Here is a 23,967-nt window from a genome sequence, read left to right on the forward strand (position 1 = left end):
CACGCTTGCTAAGGATAGTGTTGGGGAGAGACCCCAGGTATGCCAGAGGGACACTGGAAGTCCACAGACTTGGAGGGCCCACACCTCCCCCAGGATACACCGATGACGCAGTCAACGGCAAGTTCAAACTGCGGTTTATTACAGGCAAAACCAACAGGGATCAGCACAGGAAGAGATTATTTGTGCACATCATGCACTTCCTCGGCTCGCGGGCAGATTTTACTCCCAAATGTCGTCAGCACTTCGTCACAACTGGGGCCCCTCTCCAGAAAACCTATTGGGCCAAGGGATTGGGTATTGAGTATGCTATAACCTATATAGGACATTATAGATGTTATTCTTCTGGCCCTTCCATGCCAGTTGGCTGGCCTGTCCCGTAACCATGACGTTTATCTTCTACATTGTTGCAGACTAATGATCTCATCATTGGCCAGTGTCCCCCTTCCATCCACCGCTGGATACTAAACTGTGATTGGTCAATGGTATTGCCCCCAGGCCTGGGACTTGCTCACAGCACCCTGTGCACCTCTTCACAGTGATGGGAATGGCTATGTGTCTGCATTGTAACTTTTGTGTACCACCTTTGGCTCATGAGAATGCGTCTCAGACGTTTTAAAATACTAAGGGAACTGGAGTCTCCCGGACCACCCACAGGAGCCTGCACTAAAGATGCAGTCTGGCGTGCTAACATCCAGAAAGCTCTTTCAGACAAAATAACTTTACTACAAACTAAAATGGAGACCAAAAACAATAGTCTATCCCTGAGTGCCAACGCACATAAACTACCTGACCCTCAATTCTCCACATGCCGCCCTTTCCACTTCTCATCAGTCACCACCAAAGAAGTGGAAAACATCAGCATGGGGCTAAAACCTTGAAAATGCCAGGGAGATACCTGCCCAGCCCCTATCATTAAGGATGGAGCAAAAGAAGTAGCCCCATTCATCACTGCCTTTATTGACTCTTCCTTCCAAGGTTGCTCAGTCCCTAGCAATCTTAAAGAGGCATGGGTTATGCCACTCCTCAAAAAACCCAACTTATACCCTAATATACCGACCAACTACAGACCCATAACAACAGTCACATTTCTCCTAAAAATACTAGATAGAGCAGCCTATCTTCAAATTCAAAAACATTGGGAAGACAATAACCTTTTTGGCCTGTGACAGTCCAGTTTCAGACTGAGACATGGCATTGAAACCGCACTCTTGGACCTAAAGCTCCAAATGGATGAAGCTAAAGACAAGGGAAAGCTTGCCATACTTCTACTACTGGACCTTTCAGCAGCGTTCGATTTGGTCGACCATCAGATTCTGACCAAACAACTAACCTCAGCTGTGGCATTCTCTCCGAATGCAGCAAGCTGGATCCAATCCTTCCCCTCGAACGGAACAACTATAATTTTCGCACCCTCAGCGTCTGCTGATTCAGTACCTATCCACTGTGGAGTTCCGCAGGGTTTGTATGTTTCACCATCACTCTACAACATCTTCACAAAGCTCCTCTTTGATCGCCTTGACAACTACGGTGTCACCTACATACATTATGCAGAAGACACCCAGGTCCTCATCACGCTCACTGGTTGCTATGTTAAAGACTCCAGAATGATTAATGATATTTTCCTTCGAAATTCAGGCTTGGATGGCCGCCCACAGCTCTGTCTAAAAAACGATAAGACAGAACTTTTTATTATCAGCGCACCAGCCAGGCTAAACAGTTTGGACACACGCTACAAGACCTTTAACATTGGTGGGAATATTATCAAAGTTGCCAATGAGGTCAAAACGCTAGGTGTATACTTAGACTCTACTCTCTCCCTCAAAAAACAAGTAGGCACCACAGCATATACCAACAAACTGATAAATGCCTGCAAACCCTATTTATCAACCAATAGCTGCCTCATGCTGGCGAGGGCCTTGATTCTCTCGAAGCTGGACTATTGTAACACCCTATTCCTACACTCTTCAGTACAGAACCTAAATAGACTACAAGTTCTGCAGAACAACACCCTTAGAACGGCCCTGAATATCCCTCACTCTGATCATATCTCAGCCATCAGACTGGACACACATTGGCTACCAGTGCGTGACAGAATCACACTACGCATGTTAGTCATCACACATAAATGCCTCACAAATACAGCCCCTAAATACTTGTCAGACAAATTCTCGAGGAACGGTTATGACACACCCACCTGATCCTACTACCTCAACTATCTTAACATCCTGAAGTACAAACTGAAAACGTCCGGAGGGTCCAGTTTCCCTGTGTTACCTGCCAAGTGTTGGAACTCCTCACCCCTCTACCATCAGAGCTGAACCTTCCTTCTGGACGTTTAGATCCAAACTGAAAGCCTGGCTCTTCTCCCTGCTCCCGTAACCCCACCAGGTCAGACTCTCAAACATTTTGGTTTAATCTCCCCTACTGCCTTTCGATCCCGCCACCACTACTTACTGGCCGGACCCGAGCTGCGTTCATCTATTGTTCTACTTTATAATGATGCAAAGATCCTGACTGTTAGTACCATGTCCTACTGAGAATGGAGGACACCGTAACCTTACTGTATTGTTGTGTAACCTCAATCTGGGCCTTCTGATCAATTTGTAACCTGGTCAACACGCTGTGTCATCTTTTAATCTTGTATGTACTTGTAACAATTTATGTATGCTCAAGTGCCCAGATACCTCTGGGTTTGGTGCTCTCTACAAATAATAAACTAAACTAAACAAATGTCGACGTCTGTGCTTGTTTTCAACTGGGTGCGGCTCTCTTTCCCACGTCAACCGCTGTCCATTGTCTGCTTCTGCTTTGTCACGTGTTCCGAAGCCACAAATTTGAGCCTCGCAGCTCTGATTTATGAGGATTTATTTGTGAAGTCTGCAGCTGGTCCCTTTGTTATTTGGGGATTGGAATGTCACCCATATCTCTTGACCCCGGCTGCGGGTTCTATCTCACACGTCTTGCTCTCTGTCCAGCTTGAATCGGCTCAACTCGTCTCTTGCTGAAAGGCTTGAGGCCTGCTGTAATTTTCCTAAACCTTATAATGCGGTTTTTATTTTGTCCACGCTATACTATTTTCTCCATAGGTTAATCACACTTGGCTCTGTCAGGTCCCATAGGTGCCCCTGCAGTTAAATAGGATTAGTTGTGTGTAAGCATCTGCAATCTAGGCTCAGGAACTATTGCAACTTGCGGTTTCTGCCTTGCAGCATTTAGCTAATGGCAAAAATAATAAAAGCATTGACAGTATGTATATGTATCTGTCCTCTAACTATAGAACTGTATGCTTGTGTTCTTCATGTATTCAAATGTGTGTTTGTGCCCCAAAGTGCAGATGGCATGTGTGCCCTTATCTAACGCTGCTATGTCGTAGTGTCTCTAACGACATCAGCAGCATGGCTTCTTGGTGTTTAGTCCAAGCTGTCCATACGGGTGTCTCTGATCATGGCCTGTGGCTCTTCATCCACGCATGGATAGATCTGTATGTCCCTTGGTCGGTAAGGCTGGCTGAGGGGATACCTCTCAACGTACTTGTCCATCAAGGGTCCATTAGGAATTCGTCCAAAATAAAATGGGTGATTGGGGTGCTTTCTGGCCTTCTTCCATCTAATAAATTTAGTAGGGGGTGGCAGATTCCCCATCCCTCTTCAATAGTGCCACAAATCAATTCTTACGCCAGTGCCAAGACACACTGGGGCTGATTCATGGAATTTCATGCAGAAATCGGGCAAAGGCCGCGCGCCAGGAAATGCGCACAATGCATATTCATAGAATTATTCATGCAAAGTAACCGTATTCGCAAGTAACAAATGGAACGACCCCGACACGCCCACACAGAAAGTGAAAATCCCAAGTGCAAGTTTACTTACTCCAGCCTTCGGATGGCAGATCCCGTGAAGGAATTGCGTGGGCATTTCCCAGACAAGACGTTGTGCGATCGATTCCATGAATACGTCTCTTGCAGTGCAATAGTGGGCATACTAGGGACTGCCTGCAGGCTGTCCCTTGGAACGCCCACTTCTTCGCAAGTTAGTCCCCATGTTTGGTGTTCCGCCACCCTTCCAAACCCTGTGCGCAGGCCACGCCGACCCTCTTTTTGGAGCTTCGCGCAAGGCCCTCGATGGCTCGCACAGGCGTGCCAGGCCATTGCGAAATCCACACAAGTCCAGGAAAAGTTCTGCGCATTCGATTCCATGAATCGACAAACAGGGTTGCGCGCCCAGATTGGCCACAGATTGGGCGCAAGTACAGGATTTTCTGCACAGTAAGTTCCATGAATCGGCCCCACACTGTGCCAACAGATGCCTAATGGTGCATGTCATTGAATGTATGCATTGCAAATACAGCTATGGCAAAATGTGCAAACAGATATCGGGGGAATTGTGTCTGTTGGTGGTTATCAGTAACACATGTACATGTCTTTTATATTTTAATCACAGGTATAACTAAACTTCTGTATGCACGTGCCGATTGATTGGGAGCAGAAGGTGCATAATGCAGAAGAATGTTACTTTAAAACATAAACCTTTATACATAAAGTAGTTGCAGAATGTTCAGAGCCGCGTTAGAAGGAACGGCTGCAACTGCTTCATTCTGAACGAACACAATTGGGCCAAGTCTGAAATGTAAAATGTTTGCTTTTACTTTGCACGATTTCCCAATTTCCAGTGACACTGATTATGATAAGGAAATTGGGCTACAATCGCTTGCTTTGTAAACACAGGCATGTATGCAGAAATGCTTCTAGTAAACAGCCATTTTACAGGGCTGGGTTCTGTGGTGAGAATCCTTTTGGGAAACGAGACGCCTGCTGCAGCTGCGATGTTTCACTTTATAAACACGATTTGCAGGAACGTTTGTTTTGGCAATTTTTACTGGTGTGCATTTCTCCCGATATGTCTGCCACGAGCTTTAGAACTAGTATGTTGAAAACCGCGCAGGTATCAGCTTATTACTTTCTCCAATAATATGTGCGGTTGTGCTCCCCCCTCCACGTTCATCTAACAAATAAATCATTGTTTAGTTGAAATGGGGGCCTTGCATGTATTTTTCTTGAACACCCCTTACTCCCTTTGACACCCGTTGCAGTTTGTTTATATTGTGCAATCCTACAAGACGATTTTAAATTCATTGGCATGTTAACGGATCTTATCTTAACTGAAGGCAGTAGAAAAGTGCCTTCTGCAGGGAAGCCAAACGTAGTTAGTTGGAGGAGGGGAGCGATCGCGTCTCGGTGGCTTAGATTGTTCTGCCCCAGCTTTAAACTAACGTTTTTCAGACACCTAAGTATGTAATTTGTAAGATACTTTCGTGGATGTCAACATATTCGCTCACACACTTTATCGCGCGCATTAAGCTAATGGATTGAGTTGAGAGCATGTACGTTTCCACAGCAACAGGTGGTTTACGTTGCATAAACACTGCAACACCAGCACACTTTCTTCCAATCATTGCCCCATTTCACCTTTTTTTCCTGAATCTCTTTGAAGTGTGATAGGTCAGAAAAAAAGAGTTGCTGCGAACCTGAGACTTGGTGACTCGTTATTGAAACTGTCAATTGCCAAACAGAATTATGACTGACACAGGTATTTACACTGGCAGTCTAGAAAGGCATGATACATGTGGCAACGTGTCGCAATGTAATCTCTGTATTTCTTAATTTCACAATTTATTTACAGTAGATTATTTTAATGCCGGCCACTCTACAGTGGGCTGCTGAGCAGGAGCAAGTATGGGTCGCTTTGCTGTCCCTGACTTCAACTGCAACCAGGAATCAGTAGTGGTGCGTGAAATGTTCACTGGCAGACAGGGGTGGACTGGGGACCAAATGAGGCCCTGGAAGTGGCCCCGTATTACATATTTTCAGCCTTTCACTATGAGAACATTTGAAAATAAAATACAAAAGAGGCCCAGGGTGCAGAGGCTCACCAGGAAATCTCCAGAGTTCCCTGTAGGCCAGTCCCTCCCTGCTGGCAGATCAGAATGCTTAGATTTTGATGCCAGGTTTGGGTCCGCCAGAAGCAGCATGCCAACACATCTGCTCATATTTCCACTGTGCCCGTGCAGAGTCCAATCTGGGCCATACAGGATTGCAATGCCTGCCATTCTTGACTACCAGAGGGACCAAATAATTCTAGCCACCTTTACTCTAGCTAATCTGGCAACACACGTGTGCGTAGCCAAACCTTCTGTGTGTCCGTATTCCCGGAACATTTGGCCCTTCAGATTAGAGGGAATTCTCACACATCTCAGAGAGCGATGGTCAGAACCACACAAATTACATAGCATGGGTGGAAAGGCACAGAGGGCAGATTGTGCAACCTGTCATATATGTCATTTTGTGCCCAGTCTTCAGTAACCACTTCCTGTTGTTGAAAAAAGCACACATTTGGCATGGGTGCCGCCCTCCCTTGGGAGGCACAGGCGACCAATGCTACGTGTGTATGACCTTCAAGTTACAATTAATTCAGGATGAGTTAGTGAGTTGTATATAATTATTATTATTATTATTATTATTATTATTATTATTAATAATAATATTATTATTATTATTTATTACATGCAGACCTTTGCATAGCTCCCTGTTCACTAATGATTGGGACAATTGCTTAGTATCCAAACAAATCTACCAGAGCTCAACTCAGTAGGATAGCCCCAACACATATATATCCATACACAATTCATAGTTTATCATGAAGACTGAGGAGAAAATGGATGTGAGAAAGTTAAAGTTGTTTTTTTTAATTTCAGGAGTGGATATAGTACAGTACCCCAGAGTGACATTTGTATGTAAGTAACACCTTTCTTTATTAGCAAAATAAGCCACAGAGTCACACACCTCGACATCATTTCGGCCTCAGTTGTTCTTCGATACCTGCAGAATGCAGCTTGTCATTACACTACGAGTTGGATCTTTGCCATTCAGTGGGAGTGGCCGTAGACACAGGTGCTCTGGGAAAGGAAGGCGAGTGTCACTTAGGCATCCTTTCAAGCACCTAGCCTTTCAGGCACTCGCCATACTGTGTATCACCTATGGATGAGAGATTGTAGGACTACCAGATGTAAATGTGATAGATTGGGACCAGATTTCAAACCTCTTCAGTTGGACGAAGGCCTCATCAACTGGGCGACTTGACAAACCTGAAAGTCATCATACAGTGCTTAATTGCGTACTGTACACAACAACAATCAAGAAGTATACATTGATCGCACGTCAGGTGCACAGTGTGAGGAGCACTGGAACTGTATGTGAGGGTGTTGGTGTTGAATGTATGGAAAACATGAAAGTCTGAGGCAGGTGGGATCTTGAGTGAATGATACTCAACCCCTCCACCTCACCCACCCAGCCAGCACCAGCTTCTTCAAAGTCGTTTTTGAAATGAAACCCAAGGTTCCCTCCCATGGCTGCTCTCCTCCCACGCATTCACACACATCTACTGACTTATTCAAACCCAGAGAAGCTGTGCCCTAATGCAACACCCTGCCCTCGCTGTACTTCTGCAGTTTAGCTCTTAATGGTGTATGCCCTAATTAGAGCTTATTTACATTCCCCATGCGGGTTACACAGAAATCTTCCATGTGAAAAGGTACAGAGTGAAAACAACGCAAGTACCAGTACTGAGCAGGCTGCAGGCAGGAAGTTAACGCCTACATATTAGTGCTACACCGTCACCCCTCAATCACTATACACATTGAAGGTAATAAATACAAAAAATGGGACCCAAACCATAGCACACATTTCACTACAGAGACATCAGCAAACTATACTAACGCATAATGTACCAGCCAAGTTATGGGGGAAATGCTGTGACCCAAAACCCAACCTAAAGTTCAAAGGAAATCAGCAATGAATTTCTGAACTGTGTGTAATTATTATTTTTACCAAAAGCCACATTAAGGAGTGCTTACTTACCCTGCACTATTCGATACATGAAGACGGTCTCCAGCTAGCAGTTGAGAGAGGGGAGCCCTTCCACGAACCTAGCTTTACCTGTGAGGCTAATTCCCGCTCAAACTGTACATAAACTGAGACCCCTTTGTTGTAATCATGGTCTTGCAAACGCTGGCATCTCAGTATTCTATATTGGAATGCCATTGTGCACAGCCGGAGGGAAACTGACAGTTGGCTCTAGCTGTTAGATTCATGTAGCTCAGACCTGTGTTGGTGTCTTATCTATAAGCGTTATGCTACAATAAAATAGACTTATCCTCACGGATTGTTCTTTCATTATTACATTTACTTGCAACAAGGCGGTTGCAGACCCCAATGACAGAGCTGTGCGTGGTCGGGGTGTCGAGGCCCCAGGGGGAGCTATTGAAAACTGCTGCCACTCTGCAGGTGGTGAGTGGCATTGGTGAAGATTCTGCTGCCTCTTGTGGTCCCACTCTGCATGAGGTGAGCTGCGTTGCAGATGATGCTGCTTCCGATTGATTTCAGCCTTTTCCTACAGCTGTATGTGTGTGACTTTCTGGCACAACGGTGCTGTGTTGGTGTAAGTGCCTGGGGCTCTGGTGAAGCCTCATACAGGTCAGTGGCAGCAGATCACCCTTGGTGGTCGTTTTGGCAGCGGTATGCAGAGGGAGGCTCCATTGTGTCCGGTGGAGGCGGCGCATATGACGTGGAAGTGTAAGAGGTGCGTACATGTGCACGGCTGATGGTTGTGGCAGCCACTTCAAGGTCAGGCTGTAACCTGGGACACTGTCAGGCTAAAGTGATATATATAAAGCTGGTGAAAGCCAGTGGGGTATTGCTACTGAGTCCTGCCTGAATCGCTTAGGCATGCACCCCACAGCGTGCTCCAGAGATCGGCCATCTTGGATGCGGTCTCAGTCTAAAGTGATGGGCAGAATGAGAACCGTCATCTGAGGGCAGTCTTCATGCTTGTCTAGATATTTTTGGATCTCCATCAATCCTGCTGCTAATTTTTGTCACAGTGCACTTGAATTTTTGTTGAAAAAAAAAGAAAGGAGAAAGGTGTTGATAGTGGCACGGTCATCTGCTATGGAAATACATGGGCTGTGTGTGCTGGAAAGGGACAGTGGCAGGTCGTTCCAGCCTCAAGTTGTGTTGTTCATTAGTACTGAAGCAAGAAGTATGAGGTGAGGTAGTGGGAGTTTGATTCTGCTTCACAAAGTGATGTCTGTTGTGTAATTGACTCAACTAGAGGTGTGAGACAATGCAATATCTGGAACCACCACCTACTTTCTTGTCTGCTAGAACGATTTATTCAAATTTTGGTGGAGAAAGATTTTTGGATGAATGCAAATTCTCAACCCTTATGTGTGGTTTGAGGCAGAATCTGTAAAGATAATTAAAAAAGTTACCATAAGTACTGGCTGAGGAAGGGAGGAGAGGGGATGGTGGTGGTCTGTGTGGAAAAGCTATGAAAAAACTAGAGGCGCAATTTGGTAAACAGATCAATGTGGTGTTGGAGAGGTACATGTTTTTTCAAGGAAACAAGGGGTTTGTGAGCCAGTAGATTCATTTGTTGCTAATTTTCGGGGTCTTTTGGCATTGTGCGCATTTACAGGGAGAGAGGATGAATATATACCTGATCAGATAATGATGCACATGTCCAAACCCCAACATTCAGGAACGGTTGTGGCAAGCTAAAATCCACCCTTACAGGAAGCATTGTCCATTGCCAAGCAAGTGCTTAAATTAAGGTTATGCTAGAAACGGCAAGGAGCGTGTTGAAGTGGTAAAAGTCATTGGGCCTCATTACACGGTAGGAGGTAACCATGCCGCTATTAGCGGCATGGCTACTCCCTTACCGCATACTGGGTCCGGGTAGGTGGTATGGGGACTTACCGGGTCATGCCGACCCTGGAGGACCCGGTAAATCCCCATTCCAAATGCCATTCTCCATTCCCATTTGAGCACCATAGGGCTCAATGGGAATGGGGAAGGAGCTAATAACGGTACCGCAATTTGCGGTGCCGTTATTAGCTCTGAAGTCCTTCATCGGGTCTCGTCCTGAACGCCTGGTCAAACCAGACTTAAGGACGGGACCCGCTGAGGGACCTCGTATTAGGGTGCTAAGGGATTACCGGCACCGGTGACCGTACCGGTGCCGGTAATCCCTTAGCACCTACCGTGTAATGAGGCTCATTGAAAGTGACAAGGAGTCACGGGGGTAGAAACTAAATTATGTGTGATCAAGAAAAGCAATAAAATGGGTCTGGCTGCAGGAGGTAATGAAACTTTGCAACATGATTTGCTCAAAGGGCAATGCCCAAGGTGTGGTTTTGAAAGACATTCAATGAATCCTAAGGAGTGACCAGTCAAGTGTCGGAAGTGTAGGAAAATAGGGAATTTTGCCAGATTATGTAAATCGAACAATAAATTACCAGAGACCGACAAAAGCATCATTTATGTTGGAGATGAGACGGTAGAATGGTCTAATAACATAGTTCACCTCGTTGGTGAGGTGGGGGATGATGAGGATGGTGAATATGTTGGCGGCATGTACTGTTAAGGCATTAGCCGATTCTGGGTCACCTTACACTATCATTCCAGAGGAGAAGTATAAGGAGATTTGGGGTGACAGGGATCATATATTCACAAGATTGACAAACGGTCAAAAGCGTATGATGGAGGTAGGTTTGATAGCTTGGGTTTTTTCTGGAGTAATATTGCATACAGTGAAAAACATATGCATGCTAAGGTGTATGTGGCAGCCAAATGGGATTATCTACTAGGAAGGAAACACCAGGGAAAATTAGGGTTAGAATTCGCGCTCTGTATGAGCGCAATATAAATAAAATATCCATTCAATTAAATCTAATCCATCCAGATAGGATTTGCAAGTGAGGATGGTGGGGAAGGTTAGATCAGAGAAGTTTGCATCAGAGGTTAGTACACGATTCTGGAATGTTTTTCGTAAAGGTATTGGGAAGTTAATGGGTTATTGCCATAAGATCCAGTTTTTGGTGAATGCAGTGCCTTGTGTGCATAATGTTAGGAATTCGCCATTGGATGTGAGGGTGAACGTGAGGATGGAGTTGTGTGGGTTATGTGAGCAGGACATCAATGGTCCCATTGAGAGTAGTCAGCGGTTATCTCCTATTGTGGTTTCTCAGCATTCGGATGGCCGGACCAGATTATGTGTGCATCTAAAGGATTTGAATCATAATATCTGGGTCAATAGGCATCCCCTGCCCAAAGTTAATGAACTGTTAACAACCATGGAGGAGGCAGAGTGGTTCAGCACACTTGATCTCTCGTCTGCTTACTACCAGGTGGAATTATATGTCTAGGGCATTGACAGCGTTCATTACGCCCATGGGGGCTTACCAGTTGAAGTGGATGACGTTCGAGCTGGCGCTGGCATCTCCCATATTTTCTAAAGTAATGTTGGATCTGTTGGGGGATGTCCCATGCAGCATCACGGAGGGTATATTTCTAAAACATGCAATGAATATATCCTCCCTGCGATTCAATCAGAGACAAAAGCAGCCTCTTGATTTCTGCAAGCTCAGTTTGAATGAGACTGCAGTTAAATTCACATCCACAGATCTTAAGGCCCTGCCCTTTACAACGAATCAGCAACATCTCATACCATACACGTAATGTGCTTGGATCTAATGAAGAGGGGGCTTTTGAAGGGCTGCTTAATAGTCAGCATCTTGTGTCTCACTAATGCATTGTCTTGCATTGGTAAAAAAAAAATATAAGTCGAGCATTAAAGAACTGGCTTAGCTTAACTCAACCTAGCTTTATATGCCATCTGTCGCATGGCAAATTGGACGCTTCGGGGCGCCCTGCCTTGCCCACCCCCCACTCAGTCTATTCAGACTGATCAGTCTGTGATCTTGGTCGAGCCGCCACAGGGTTAAAAAACAAGATAAGAACAGTATGGTATCACCCCCTCGTTACCCGGCTGCTTATTAGCTCCTGCAGTCAGTAACCTCTAAGCACACAATGGGCCTCATTATGAGTCCAGCGGTAGCTGTGCTGGTAAATACCGGCACGGCTGCCACCCGAGTCATTTTTTTCCGGTGTCTGGTGATGGGGACTAACCGGGGCATTACAGCCCCGGCGGTCCCGGTAATTCCCTATTGCCGGGCGGCAGAAAAATTACTCCCATTCCCACTTGAGTCCCATTGGACTCAATGGGAATGGCGAGGATGGATGCACCGGCACCATTGATGAATGGTACCGGTGCATCCGTCAAGGTCTGTGAGTGGGTGCCGTTCCGCCCGCCAGGTCAGACCTGATGGGCTGAAAGGCACCCACTCGCAGGCCTCGGAGTATGCCAACCCGATAACAATGGTGCCGGTAGCTTACCGGCACCGTTGTTACCGGACTGGCACACTCGTAATGAGGTTCAACATTTCCGTTCCTCTCTCCCAGCTGATACCACTAAGCAGTTCCACCGAGGCCTCCGACAGCCTGCAGTTGCGGGTCCCAGTAACCTCTGCCCCGCAGACAACAATCACCCTGCGGGCAACAATTACCCACGCCCTTGACCACCGCGGTTAGTGACAACCTTGATACAGATGTTTCTCCGAAACATGTACCGATGTTATGTGGTGTCATTGGGACACTAACTGCTAATTAACAGAATAATTAAGCTAAAGAAATGAATGAAAAATACACTCTAGCTATAAAAAAATTAGTGAAAAAGAATAATGGTTATGTGCTTACTGGGACTGTAAGTGTACAGCCCCCAGAGGGCTCCACTCTATGTTGTACGTTGGAGATTGTTGCAGGCCAACTACAAGTGGTGCATGTAGAATCCAAATTTTGGATCATATTATTCAAGTGGGTAAATAAAATAAATTCTATGCACTAAATGGAAATAAAACCAATAGAACTGATCGGGGGAATGGGAAAGGTGGTGGAGTGCCCTTGATTTACGACATGTCCTTACAGATCAGGAAACTTGAGAACATTAGCTGAGCCGACTGTGAAGTACTATGGGCAAAGTTGAAAATGAACCCGAATGCAACAGGGAACATATTTCTCATATACAGACCTCTGCATAACATGCCAGTTTTTTTGCTTAGTCTAAGTGATTTGACATCTCCCAGTCTCAAACCAAAATCTAGGACTCCTATTTTGGGAGACTTTAATCTTGGCTTTTTCTCAGGCTGTAGTAGTTAGAACCACATTGTGTGACCTGGGCTTCTCTCAGCGTGTTAAATCACCTACCCACATTAAGGGTAGGATACTTGACTGGGTACTCAGCCAGAATCTCATCATACATGACCTAGGGAGTAAGCCCTGCGTTCGGAATTATCACTACCTTGTAAAATGGAGCTTGTCATTATCCATTCCATTCATCATAAAAGCCGATCAGAAAAGGCGTGGGTGTCATATAGAAATCTGCGTAAGTTAACACTGATGGCTATGGCCCCTTACATTTCACATACTATCAACAACTTTTCTAACTATAACACAACTGATGAGTTATCTGAAGCGTATCATAATACTCTTGAGAAGGCCGTTAACTGTGTGGTCCCGGTGAAAACAAGCCTGTCCCAAAAATGGTATTCTACCAATATCCACAACTTAAAAACTAATAAGATCAGATCCCTGAAGCAATGCAAATTAACCCACGCCGATGATGATAAAATCACCTACTTGGCGGCAGCACAAGCATATATAAAAGCCATATCAGATGCTAAATAGTGCTCTTATGATCAAAGAATCGCAGGATCAACCTCCAATTATAGGGAGTTGTTATGAATCCTTAAAGAATTGGAGGCTTCATACTTGCCCCACTCGCAGGTCATCAATGACTCTAGTTGGTACTTATCTATCCAAAATGCAATGATAAACTAGCTAGAGAACATTCAAGGAGACATTTCCGCCAAAATCGAGAAGAGAAGGGGAGCTACTATGCTTGCTCACCATCAAGCAGTGATGTTGATTGTCCTATATTCGACTTTCAGCCTATTAGTGAGCATTACTTAGCTGATGTCCTCAGGAAGCTAAAGCCCATGGACTGCAAGGGGGATATTTGTCCCACGCTCACACTAAATTGTGTGCCCTCCAGCTCGTCCCTTTGATCACTAAATTTATAAATGTCTCCATTAGGGAAAATTCTGTCCCTTCAAATATCAAACAAGTCTGGATCGCCCCATTGAGTAAAAGACCAACCTTGGATGCGAGTGTGCCAGGAAACTATCGGCCAATTGCAAATGTCCCATACCTGCTAAATATATTAGATACAGTGGCACAACTACAAATCGAAGAATTTTTTCTTCAACATAATATTTTGGGACAGAAATCATCTGGTTTTCACCATGGCCACAGTACAGAGTCAACCCTTCTTAATTTAACAATGAATATATTTAACATCTTTAGGAAAGGAAATACAGCCATGCTTGTGCTGCTGGATCTGTCCGCAGCACTTCACTTGGTGGATCATTCCATTCTCTCGGACAGAGTAGGTAGCACAGCACACTTTTCCGCTTCAGTAGCAAGCTGGGTAAAGACCTTTCTATCTTCTCTCTCTCAGGAGTTGATGAAGGAGGAGTTCTTTGTCACTTGTTGCCTGCTAAAGGGTTCCTGTGTGTCACCAACACTGTTTAACATCTTTACACTCCCATTATTCGATCAATTGGATGCAGCTGGAATACTTTATGAAAATTATGCAGATGACAAACAGTGGGTGGTGCCGCTCTGAGGGAATTATTCCACTGATTCCATCACTGTGAACCTTTTGATCCAAGCAAAAACAAAGAGATGATGGCTGGAAGGTTTAGACTGAATCTTAACCACGGGCACAGATTGGGGCAACCCTCCAGACCATCGTTCTTTGCCTGCCAAGCCATTACAGAAGGGGAAAGACCATATGCAAATCGGGCATGGCCCCACCCCAAAAGGGGCAGTCCAGCCCGAACTGTTAGGTCACATCCCTTCTGCACAAGACCACAAGCATCCCCAAACATGTTTCGCCCTTGTTGGGGCTCATCAGTGAGGAGTAGCTTGGGTCTCTAGGCCCAGCAGGCACCGGACCCACGTCTGATCCAAACCTGGATGCAAACCAAAAAGCCTATCACTCAATGACACTAAAAGGGAGCCATTGGTTGCACCTCAACTTCAGAAGCTTAGCCCAAAGTATTGCTAGTTCATTATTGCGGGCTGCACCATTAAGACTCAATCCAAAGCCAAGACTCAGGGAGACACCCTGTATCAAGATCTGTCCATGAAGGCACAGCGGAACAGTTTGGTTGCCTGTACGTCATACCATCTGAAATTGCTGGCACAGCTCCGGCCCTTTTTGAATACTTCCAACTGTGCCATCATTGCACGTGCTATCATGGGGGCCAAGCCGTATTATTTTGCCAGTCTTTTGCTGGGTATTGCCAAGAGAGAGTTTGCCCGCTCCAGATCATTCAGAACAACACTGTATGCATTGTTGAAGGGCTAGTTCCTCAGCCAGAAGAGCCCTGCAATGGCTCCCAGCGAGTAGTTGCATACTGTTTCCTGTACAATGTATTACACATCAGTGTCTCTATGGACTTGGGCCTGAATACCTAGCCAGCTGCATCTCCTGGCTACCAGCTTGAAGAACACTGCAATCGAACAATACCTCTCTCTTGTAAATTCCACAGACCAAATGTTCCTGTGTAGTGCAGCGATTCTTCCCACAAGCAGATCCTAAACTATGGAATGCACTGCCACCTTATCTGTGAGCATGTGCATCACTACCCAGCTTTAAAGAAAGGTTGAAAACTATTCTGTTTTGCTGATCTACTCGGCTTCTCTTGTGAATCTTTCATTATTATGCATCCTTGCCTGTTTTATTGTGTGTTGTCTGTCCTGTTTAGCGCTTCCATGACTCTATAAATAAAATAAATAAATACAAATAAATAGACACGATTAGACAACGATCATCGTTTGTAATATGACTTTGAAATGAACTGGGATGTTCTTCAACCTGGTACAGTAGTTGTCCAAATGCACATATGCAAGCAACTGTATCCAGTAGAAACATTTTGGAACTGTAGAGCTGCTATGTGCACTCAAATGAGCATAGAGGTTGACAGGGGTGTCCTAGCCAGCACACCATGTGCTCACAATGAAGGCAATAGAGGAATCATGCAAATTCACTTAAATCTGATGACAGAGACCGAACGAAATCTAGAAAAAAACAAATGCAATGTAGTGTTTTGACCTGTGCGGTCATTTTATAGACGGAATGTCTATTTAAAGTATTCATTCACAACAGGACCAGCAGTGGTCAAAAGAACTCAACTCATCACTCGAAAGACCAGAGATAGAACCAGCGAACTTTGTTAATGTAATTGCTTCCAGAGACTTCCCTTCATCTTCTGATAAGCTCTCTCAGCTGTCGTATTTCAGAATTAGTTGGCCAGGTAGGGGTGACTTCCCATAAATCCACATGTGATCCATAAAAACACGAACTATAAGGACACATTAGCTTATGTCTTCTATATATATATATATATAATGCCTGAAAATGCATTGGAGATAATTTAGTGTGCCCAGTAATAGAGAGCAACACTGACCGCCATCACAGACCTGGATAGAGCCTGGTTTCACAAGCATACAACAGGAACCAACAAGACAACCTTCAAATCAATTATTTTGTTTGCATAATGAGCATGTATAGGGAGTCAAGGATTTACGTAGCAACCTCAGTACCAAATCACTGGCATTTGCACAAAACCTGCTCCAAAAATGTAGGCAGCCTTTTGTCCCATAGAAAAGAAAGTGGCAAAGCAAATCAAACACCAGTACTATAATATTTTCTAAATTCTCAGACTCTTAGGTAAGATGCTGTAGGCCATGTCATAAAAAACAGAAAGCTTTCAAAACACATGCTCAAAGTAAGAATGTATGGTTAGAAACAAGGAAGCTGGTCCTGTTATAGCTGAATATAGAGGTACAGAGGGACAGAGATGGAACTGAAGTTTTTGGTTTAAGAAAAAAGGTCAGCATTCTGGTTAGTGCTCCAGGCCTGACATGGGGCCCAGCTTTGTGTGGCTGTCTATGCCTTTAAATTGTTACTGGGTGAAATGTGTCCGGTGTTGGGAATTTACTTAAAAAATGACTCATTTGTTGAACTATCATACAAGTAAGGCACTTAGGGCCTAATTCACAGAGCGTTTTCCAATGGGGTTTGGCCATTATAAAACGCTTCTGTGAATTAGGCCTGTAATCTCTTGGACCGAATATGACATTAGGGAGTATTCAAATGCTGTGAAATGAAAGCTGCCAAATAGACATGTCATGATTACATATTTCTTCAACATAATTCCTTCCTTGGTTCTGCCTAAAATTGTAACCACCTACCCTATATTCTTGTCTTTGCAGCGGGTCAATGGAAAGTGTCTGTGTACACCAGTGATATGGCATCTGCTGGAACGACAGCTCAAGTGTACATCACTCTTTACGGGCATCGTCGGTGTTCTGGGCCTACCTTTCTCTATGGTGGAGGAAAAGATATTTTTCGAAGCGGTCATGAAGATATATTCACAGTATGTAGATTTGCAATAGGATATGCCACTCGTTATGTTTGTGTTGTAGTAGTGACTTGTGATTTTGAGCGAGGCAGTCAATCACAGTTTCTCACAACCAATATTCCATTCAAGGCACTGGCAATGTGTAGAAAGAGAACAGCGGTTGGAATGGGTGAGAGAAAGAGGGAGCGGGGGGGCATTAATAGACCATTGACAAGACTCCAAACCCATGTTCTTGCGAATGTGTTGGTTTTTCTTTTACAATGTATTCACCCGGTCTCTCTTGTGGAATCAGAAAAAATACAATATTACAGCTGTTACACCAAGCAAAGGAAAATACACCGACACGGGCTTGTAAAGATTCCCAGAATCTTTATTACAAAACTGAACAGTATTCAACAAAGTACACAAATAGCTATTTGGCCGTCAATACATCACAGAGACCTCCAGCAGGGTTCAATGTGAGCAGTGAGCGGGATTTGCTAGCTGGACATCGACGTATTTATACAATTTGTAAAAATGATGTCCAGCCTCTTACAAGTTAATAATACATTGGGCTAGGGTCGCACCAGGTTTACTTTCCTAATTTACATATCTCGTGCATGCGGTTTACTTTTGAATACATTTACTAACACACTCCATTATTCTTCAATTTAACGTTACACTCTTTACGTATCGTTTTAATACAGATCAAACAAATGTTTCGCATTTTATATTCGGATAGCGTTACTGTTCTTGTATACTTGTAGTTTAACATTGCTGATTCAAGTAATCCCCTGCTCCCGAGGTCAACAAAGGACAAGGTCTACATGACCCTAACATGTAGCCTGAAGGCAGGTTAGACATTAACTCTCCTACAGAGGTTGAAGAGGTTAAGGCAAGAACAAGAGCACACAAGACAGCCATTTTAGATTACAGGGTGACTTTGTACAAAACCCCAAAATGGCGGTTCTAACCTAAAAGGGAGGCTTGATTCACTTGAGGTCACGACCTTGTAATATGGATTTCCTCGCAAAGCGACTGGGCATAGGCCAACATATACAATGAGGACGAAACAATATCATATCAGTTCTAACACTCTTATGCACCCTTGCAAGTGGCTCTTGTGTGGGTGAAAGCCTATAACTAGCGATATTGATTCATAATTGTATGATGGGACGCATACTACCAACCAAACGATCCCTAGGAATTGGGTCAAAGTGTAAGACGAGTTCCAGTTCCTGAAGAGAATTCTCTGGTTTACTAACATCAAAGTAAGGATTTAGCCCTGCCTGTATTATCTAATGCAGTTCTGCATTTGTGTTCTGCTTTGCCTGTACCTTTAATGAAAGTAGTTTTTATACAAATGATGTTCCATTCCCCACTGTGTAATACAACATGGCAAAGCTACTTTCTATAGAGAGGAGGACAGGTCAAATTGGATGCCTTTGTGCATGTGTCCAAATATGTGAATCGATAGAAACCACACTAACATGGCAGAACATCTATGAAAAAGAAATATTTATAAAAAGCAGGCTCATCAAAAAGTAAACTCAAACAAACAGTAGGCAAAATAATAACCACATATCATCTGGTAACACAGATTCAACCTATATTTAAGATTCATTTAGAGTTTCTTCACCTAATGCTTTATACAAATAGTACTTAATATCACCCATGAAGTTTCATTTTTATCCAGCTCAGTAATATTGATGGCAAATTAAATCATGTCTATGACTAGTTCGAAAGAAGGCAATCACAGAAAATGGGAAATATCAAAATGTTGGTAAAAAGACAAGAATCAACTGCAAATGTGAATGGACCAGTTTTATGTAACACAGACACTGGAGCAATGCAGTGCGCAAGTGGCACATGCCCCAAATTCCAAAGCAGGCATACAGTTACTACTGTTTTTAAGTTAGTAATTTGTACAATAAATACGTGGGTTCTACTTAGCCAGTAATTCTAAAACTGTCCGCAAAGTAGTGCTTGCAGAAACATTATAGTTGTAATAGACATAGTAGAAAGACCTCTTTTCATTTCAGTGTACAGAAGTCGTTTTATTATGTGTTTAAAACAACACGCTTGGGGTGTTCAGAGAGAGTCTCACTGCGACTGGGTTAGATGATCAATGAATCTATATAATTGTGAGCTCTGTCACTTATGAAGTGTCATTGGAGTGTACCCCCTACTCCATAAATCGGTAATAATTCCAGTGACACTTGTCAGACTGCGAAATTAATTTCCTATTTCTAATTATGTCCAGTGGTTTGTTATTTCTGATTATGTCATCCTGTTTTATTATGTGTATTCCTAATTTTACTTGCAAACAAACACTATGTTTGGAAATATTATGGTAAGCATGGTGGTTTTATGGGTGAGCTAGAGTGGTGGGTATGGGTGACCCTGGGTGGAAGGGAGAAGGTCTGAGCTAAGGTGGAAGGTATTAGGCTGGCATGAGAGCTTACTTTCTTAAAAATGAGTGCTGATCATAACACTGAAGACTACAGCAGGAGAAAAGGCCAGGATCATCACTTGGCCGACTAGACAGTAGATTCAGATGATGAAGATGGAGTTATGTTTGATCATGACCTTAGAATCCCAGATCAACCAGGTGGAGAAGGTTGGTTTGTTGGACCTTTTGATAAGGGAACATTTTCCTTACTTTCAACAATCCCACAGAACCTATGCCATTGTTGCTCTTGTTTCATCCCACCTATATTATTGATATACCTTATTTCTTGGGTACCTCAATATTTCTCCAAACTTCAAGAGCTGCAAAATGCAGAAGCATGTCCATTTACTAAGATCCCACTGCAGGAACATGTTTCCCCTGTGATTAGGTCACTGCAAAGAAACCTGAAGTAGAAATTCATGTTAACGTCCTTTGTATGACACACAAGACCTTTTTAATGTCATGGTCCTCCTATTCTTTCATCCCATCACATAAAACGTCACCAGCTTGATAGTCAAGTGTTTTTTTTAATAAACTTTTTTTATTTGCATGTTCCACACCAACATAAACCATAACATATAACAACTTCAAACAACAACACACATCACTACTCTAAAGGCCCATTCGAGTTGGAGTTTGCTAACTGTTCTCTTAGTTTGATTTGCAGCAAGGTTTTCTTCCCTTCCCTTCCGTAATGTCCTTGCGTTGTTCTGTGTGTTACTCCAGGGTTCAGTTGGGCCCCACACTTCCTTAATCACTCCCTCTCCTGTTTGCTAGATTCCTCTATCATCTGGGCAGTTCGCCAATGCTATCTCCTTCTTCTCTTCCGAACAGCAATACATGGTTGTGTTTTTGTCCTGTACCAAACTGTTCCATGCCACGACCTTTGCTCCACTGTCACTTTCTCCCCTCTGCAGTGCCCTAGTCCACACCGTTGTTTCAGCAATCACCCATTTTTGCAGGTCTACCCACCACCTCTCTATTGATGGCCCCGTGCTTGTTTTCCATTCCATTGCTATGCAGCGTTTGGCCAGTATTGCCATCAAGTCTTTCATTTGCGCCAAATGTGTTCTCTGCCTACCCCCTTCGGGAACAGGCCCAGCAGATAAGACTGACTGGGGCAACCATGCCTGCATTAGGATCCCCCCCTTTTTGGCTCTCTTCTTGATGGAGTCCCAGAAGTGCGTCACCTTCGGCCATGACCAGAACATGTGCAACATATACGCCCGCTCCTCTCTCAACATGGGGGCAGTCCCGAGTCTGTCTGCCCCCATGTTCGACATTCTTCTCAGTGTTAAGTATGCCCTGTGTATTAGATAGAGCTGCATCTGTCTGAACCTTGCGTTACTGGAGACTTTCTTTGCATATCGGAGGACCTGTCCCCATTCGTCGTCCGTAAAGGGCTGCTGGATCTCTTCCTCCCATTTGGCACGCGTTTGTAATTCTCTCGTGTTGGTAGAGCCCAGCAGCTGTTCGTATACTGTGTGCCCCTCCTCTGAGATGTCATACCATGCGTCCAGTGCCCCTCCTGCTCTATCCGCCACCGGTACAGTCTCCCACATTTTCCTGACCTTCCGGACCATGTTATTGTACTGTATGAATTGGCCCTTATGTATTCCCTGCTTCTCCACCAAAGTTTGAAGGTTCACCAAGTGGCCATACCTCCACAAGTCCCCTATTTGGGCCATTCCCTTATCTTCCCAATGTGTCCTATACGTTGTCAGTTTTGCAATGCGGGCATCGGCCATTCCTGCCAGAGGAATCTGCCTAGAGCAGGCTTAATTGACTCCTTGAATTTTCCACGCCCTTTTACGCAGGGACATGTTCAGCTTGACCATGATGGCAAGCGCTTTGGCTGGGGTTGGATTTATCCACAGGAGTTCCCTCAGATAGTATTGCAGCACAGCCGGTTGAAAAAGTATTGAGTCTATGGAGGATTCCTCGCCCATCTACTGTACCACAAATTGCAGTTGACCAGCTAAATAATATTCTTCGAAGTCTGGGAGCCTGATGCCCCCCCATTTGTAGTCCCTTCGTAGCGTGCTCAGTGCTATCCTGTTTCTGCCCCCTCCCCACACGAGTCTTGGTTTATCAGGAAGATTGGTCTGTAGGAGCCGCACTCCTGGGGCGGTTTCCCGGGCTTAAGTATGGGTACTATTATGGATTCCGACATACTACTGGGGAGCTGTCCCTTCTCATATGCCTCCTCCAGTGTTTCCAACAGTTTAGGGGGCCAAGCTACCCGTGTATTTCTTATAAAATTTGCTGGGTAACCCATCCGGTCCCGGGGATTCGCCCATCTGGAGGTCAGCGATAACAGCCGACAGTTCCTCCACTATGAGGTGTGCGTCTAACATTTGAATCTGCTCCGATGTTAGCTGGGGAAGTTTAATCTCTTCCATAGCATCAGCTATATCTCCCTCCTCTGCTTCTTGGACTCTGGAGTACAGCTTCTCGAGAAGACCTTGTTGCTATCTTCCTTGGGTCCTGACTTCCTCCCCTTGCTCATCTCTGATCACCGTTATTAGTTCCCGCTTACCCTCCCATTTAGTTAGCTAGGCCAGGAGGCTGCTGGGCTTGTCCCCCTCTGCATGTAGCCTCTGTATAACTCAAAGGCAAAACTGAACGTAAGTGATGCAAATCTTATGATCCCCTTCTCAGAGAAACCTATAAATCATGCCTTTCACACTTATTTGGTGAATTTTAAAACCACCAAAGCAGACTACTTCTCCAGTAAAATCGAAACTGCCTTGTGTCAGCCAAAAACGCTATTCTCCATTGTTAAATCATTGTCATCCTCGGACTCTCTCACTTCCAGGGTTGAGCCAACTCAAGAATTATGCAATGGTCGTTCCCACTTATTTCTCACATCCGGATTAATATTGCAAATTCTCTAGCCGCACCGGCTGACAATACTAGTAGTACTCCCATTTCTACACCTTCAGAAAGAACCGCTAAATGGTCCACCTTTTCCCCTCTTTACAGAAGGAGAAGTACTAACAGCTATTCAAAAGATCAGATCTTCCTCTCCGTCTGATGCTATTCCAGTGAAGATTATGAAATAATTTGCACCAGACCTTCTCGAAGCTTTAACTACCGCTATAAATGACTCATGCCAATCGGGGATTGTTTCACCCGAGTTGGAATCTGCTAGGGTCATTCTGCTTCTTAAAAAGCCCTGACTGGATCCCACCGTTCTAGCTAACTTCCATCCTATTTCTTTGTTTCCTTTCCTGTCTAAACTACTCAAATCTTTTGTCACACCTTTGCTCTCTTCTTTTCTCGAATCTTCTAATGTCTTCAATTCTGAAAAAAGGCTGGTTTTAGACCTAGCAGAGGTACTGAGAGTGTGTTAGTATCTGTCCAGGATGACATGTCCATGCTAGTGGATTCAGGCGGGGTAGGGGCCCTGATTTTATTAGATCTATCAGCGGCATTCAACACTGTTGACCACACCATCCTGTTATCTCGCCTTGCCCAGACAGGTATATCTGGTCAGGTGCTAGCCTGGTTCACTTCATTTCTGGCGGATTGCACTCAGACCCTCTCCATGCAGCGTTTCGTTTCCTCTCTCTGTTATCTCACACAGGGCTCGTGGTGTTCCACACGAAACACAGATCTTGATCCGGCTTGACCATGATCAAGCTGAGGTGTCGTCATGCCTTCGAAGTTGCTTGATGGCTGTTGTGGTATGGATGGACCACAATTGGCTCAAACTGAACGGAGACAAGACGGAGGTCCTGGTGGTTGCGTGCCCCCCCGACCCTTCACTTTGGGTTTCTGCATTTTGGCCTTCCACTTTTGGATCTCTTCCTAGCCTGGTTGGCAAGGTAAAACATCTAGGGGTTATCCTCTCCGTCTCCCTGTCGATGGCGAACCACGTCACAGCTGTCTGTCAGGCAGGCCACTACCAACGTAAGGTCCAAAAGAAGGTTCTTCCTATGATCCCTAAACATCTCTGCCCTCCGGTGGTCGCAGCCTTGGTTCTATCTTGCCTAATGCAACTCGCTGTACTTAGCCCAACCAATCGGCATCTACGGTGGCTGCAGCGTCTACAAAACGTGGCAGCCCGGATAGCAACTGGTACCCCTTGT

General features: G+C 44.6%; 1 protein-coding gene across 1 annotated transcript in view; it reads left to right on the top strand.

Moving 5' to 3' along the window:
- Positions 1–23,967, top strand: part of RP1 (RP1 axonemal microtubule associated) — an 809,829-nt gene that overhangs the window by 230,607 nt on the left and 555,255 nt on the right. Inside the window, exon 4 of the mRNA XM_069621057.1 lies at positions 17,294–17,457. Coding sequence (XP_069477158.1) covers positions 17,294–17,457 — 164 coding nt within the window. The remainder of the gene's footprint in view (positions 1–17,293; positions 17,458–23,967) is intronic.

The sequence above is a fragment of the Ambystoma mexicanum genome, chromosome 5q (assembly GCF_040938575.1).
Source record: "Ambystoma mexicanum isolate Mex_15411 chromosome 5q, UKY_AmexF1_1, whole genome shotgun sequence".
NCBI lineage: Eukaryota > Metazoa > Chordata > Amphibia > Caudata > Ambystomatidae > Ambystoma > Ambystoma mexicanum.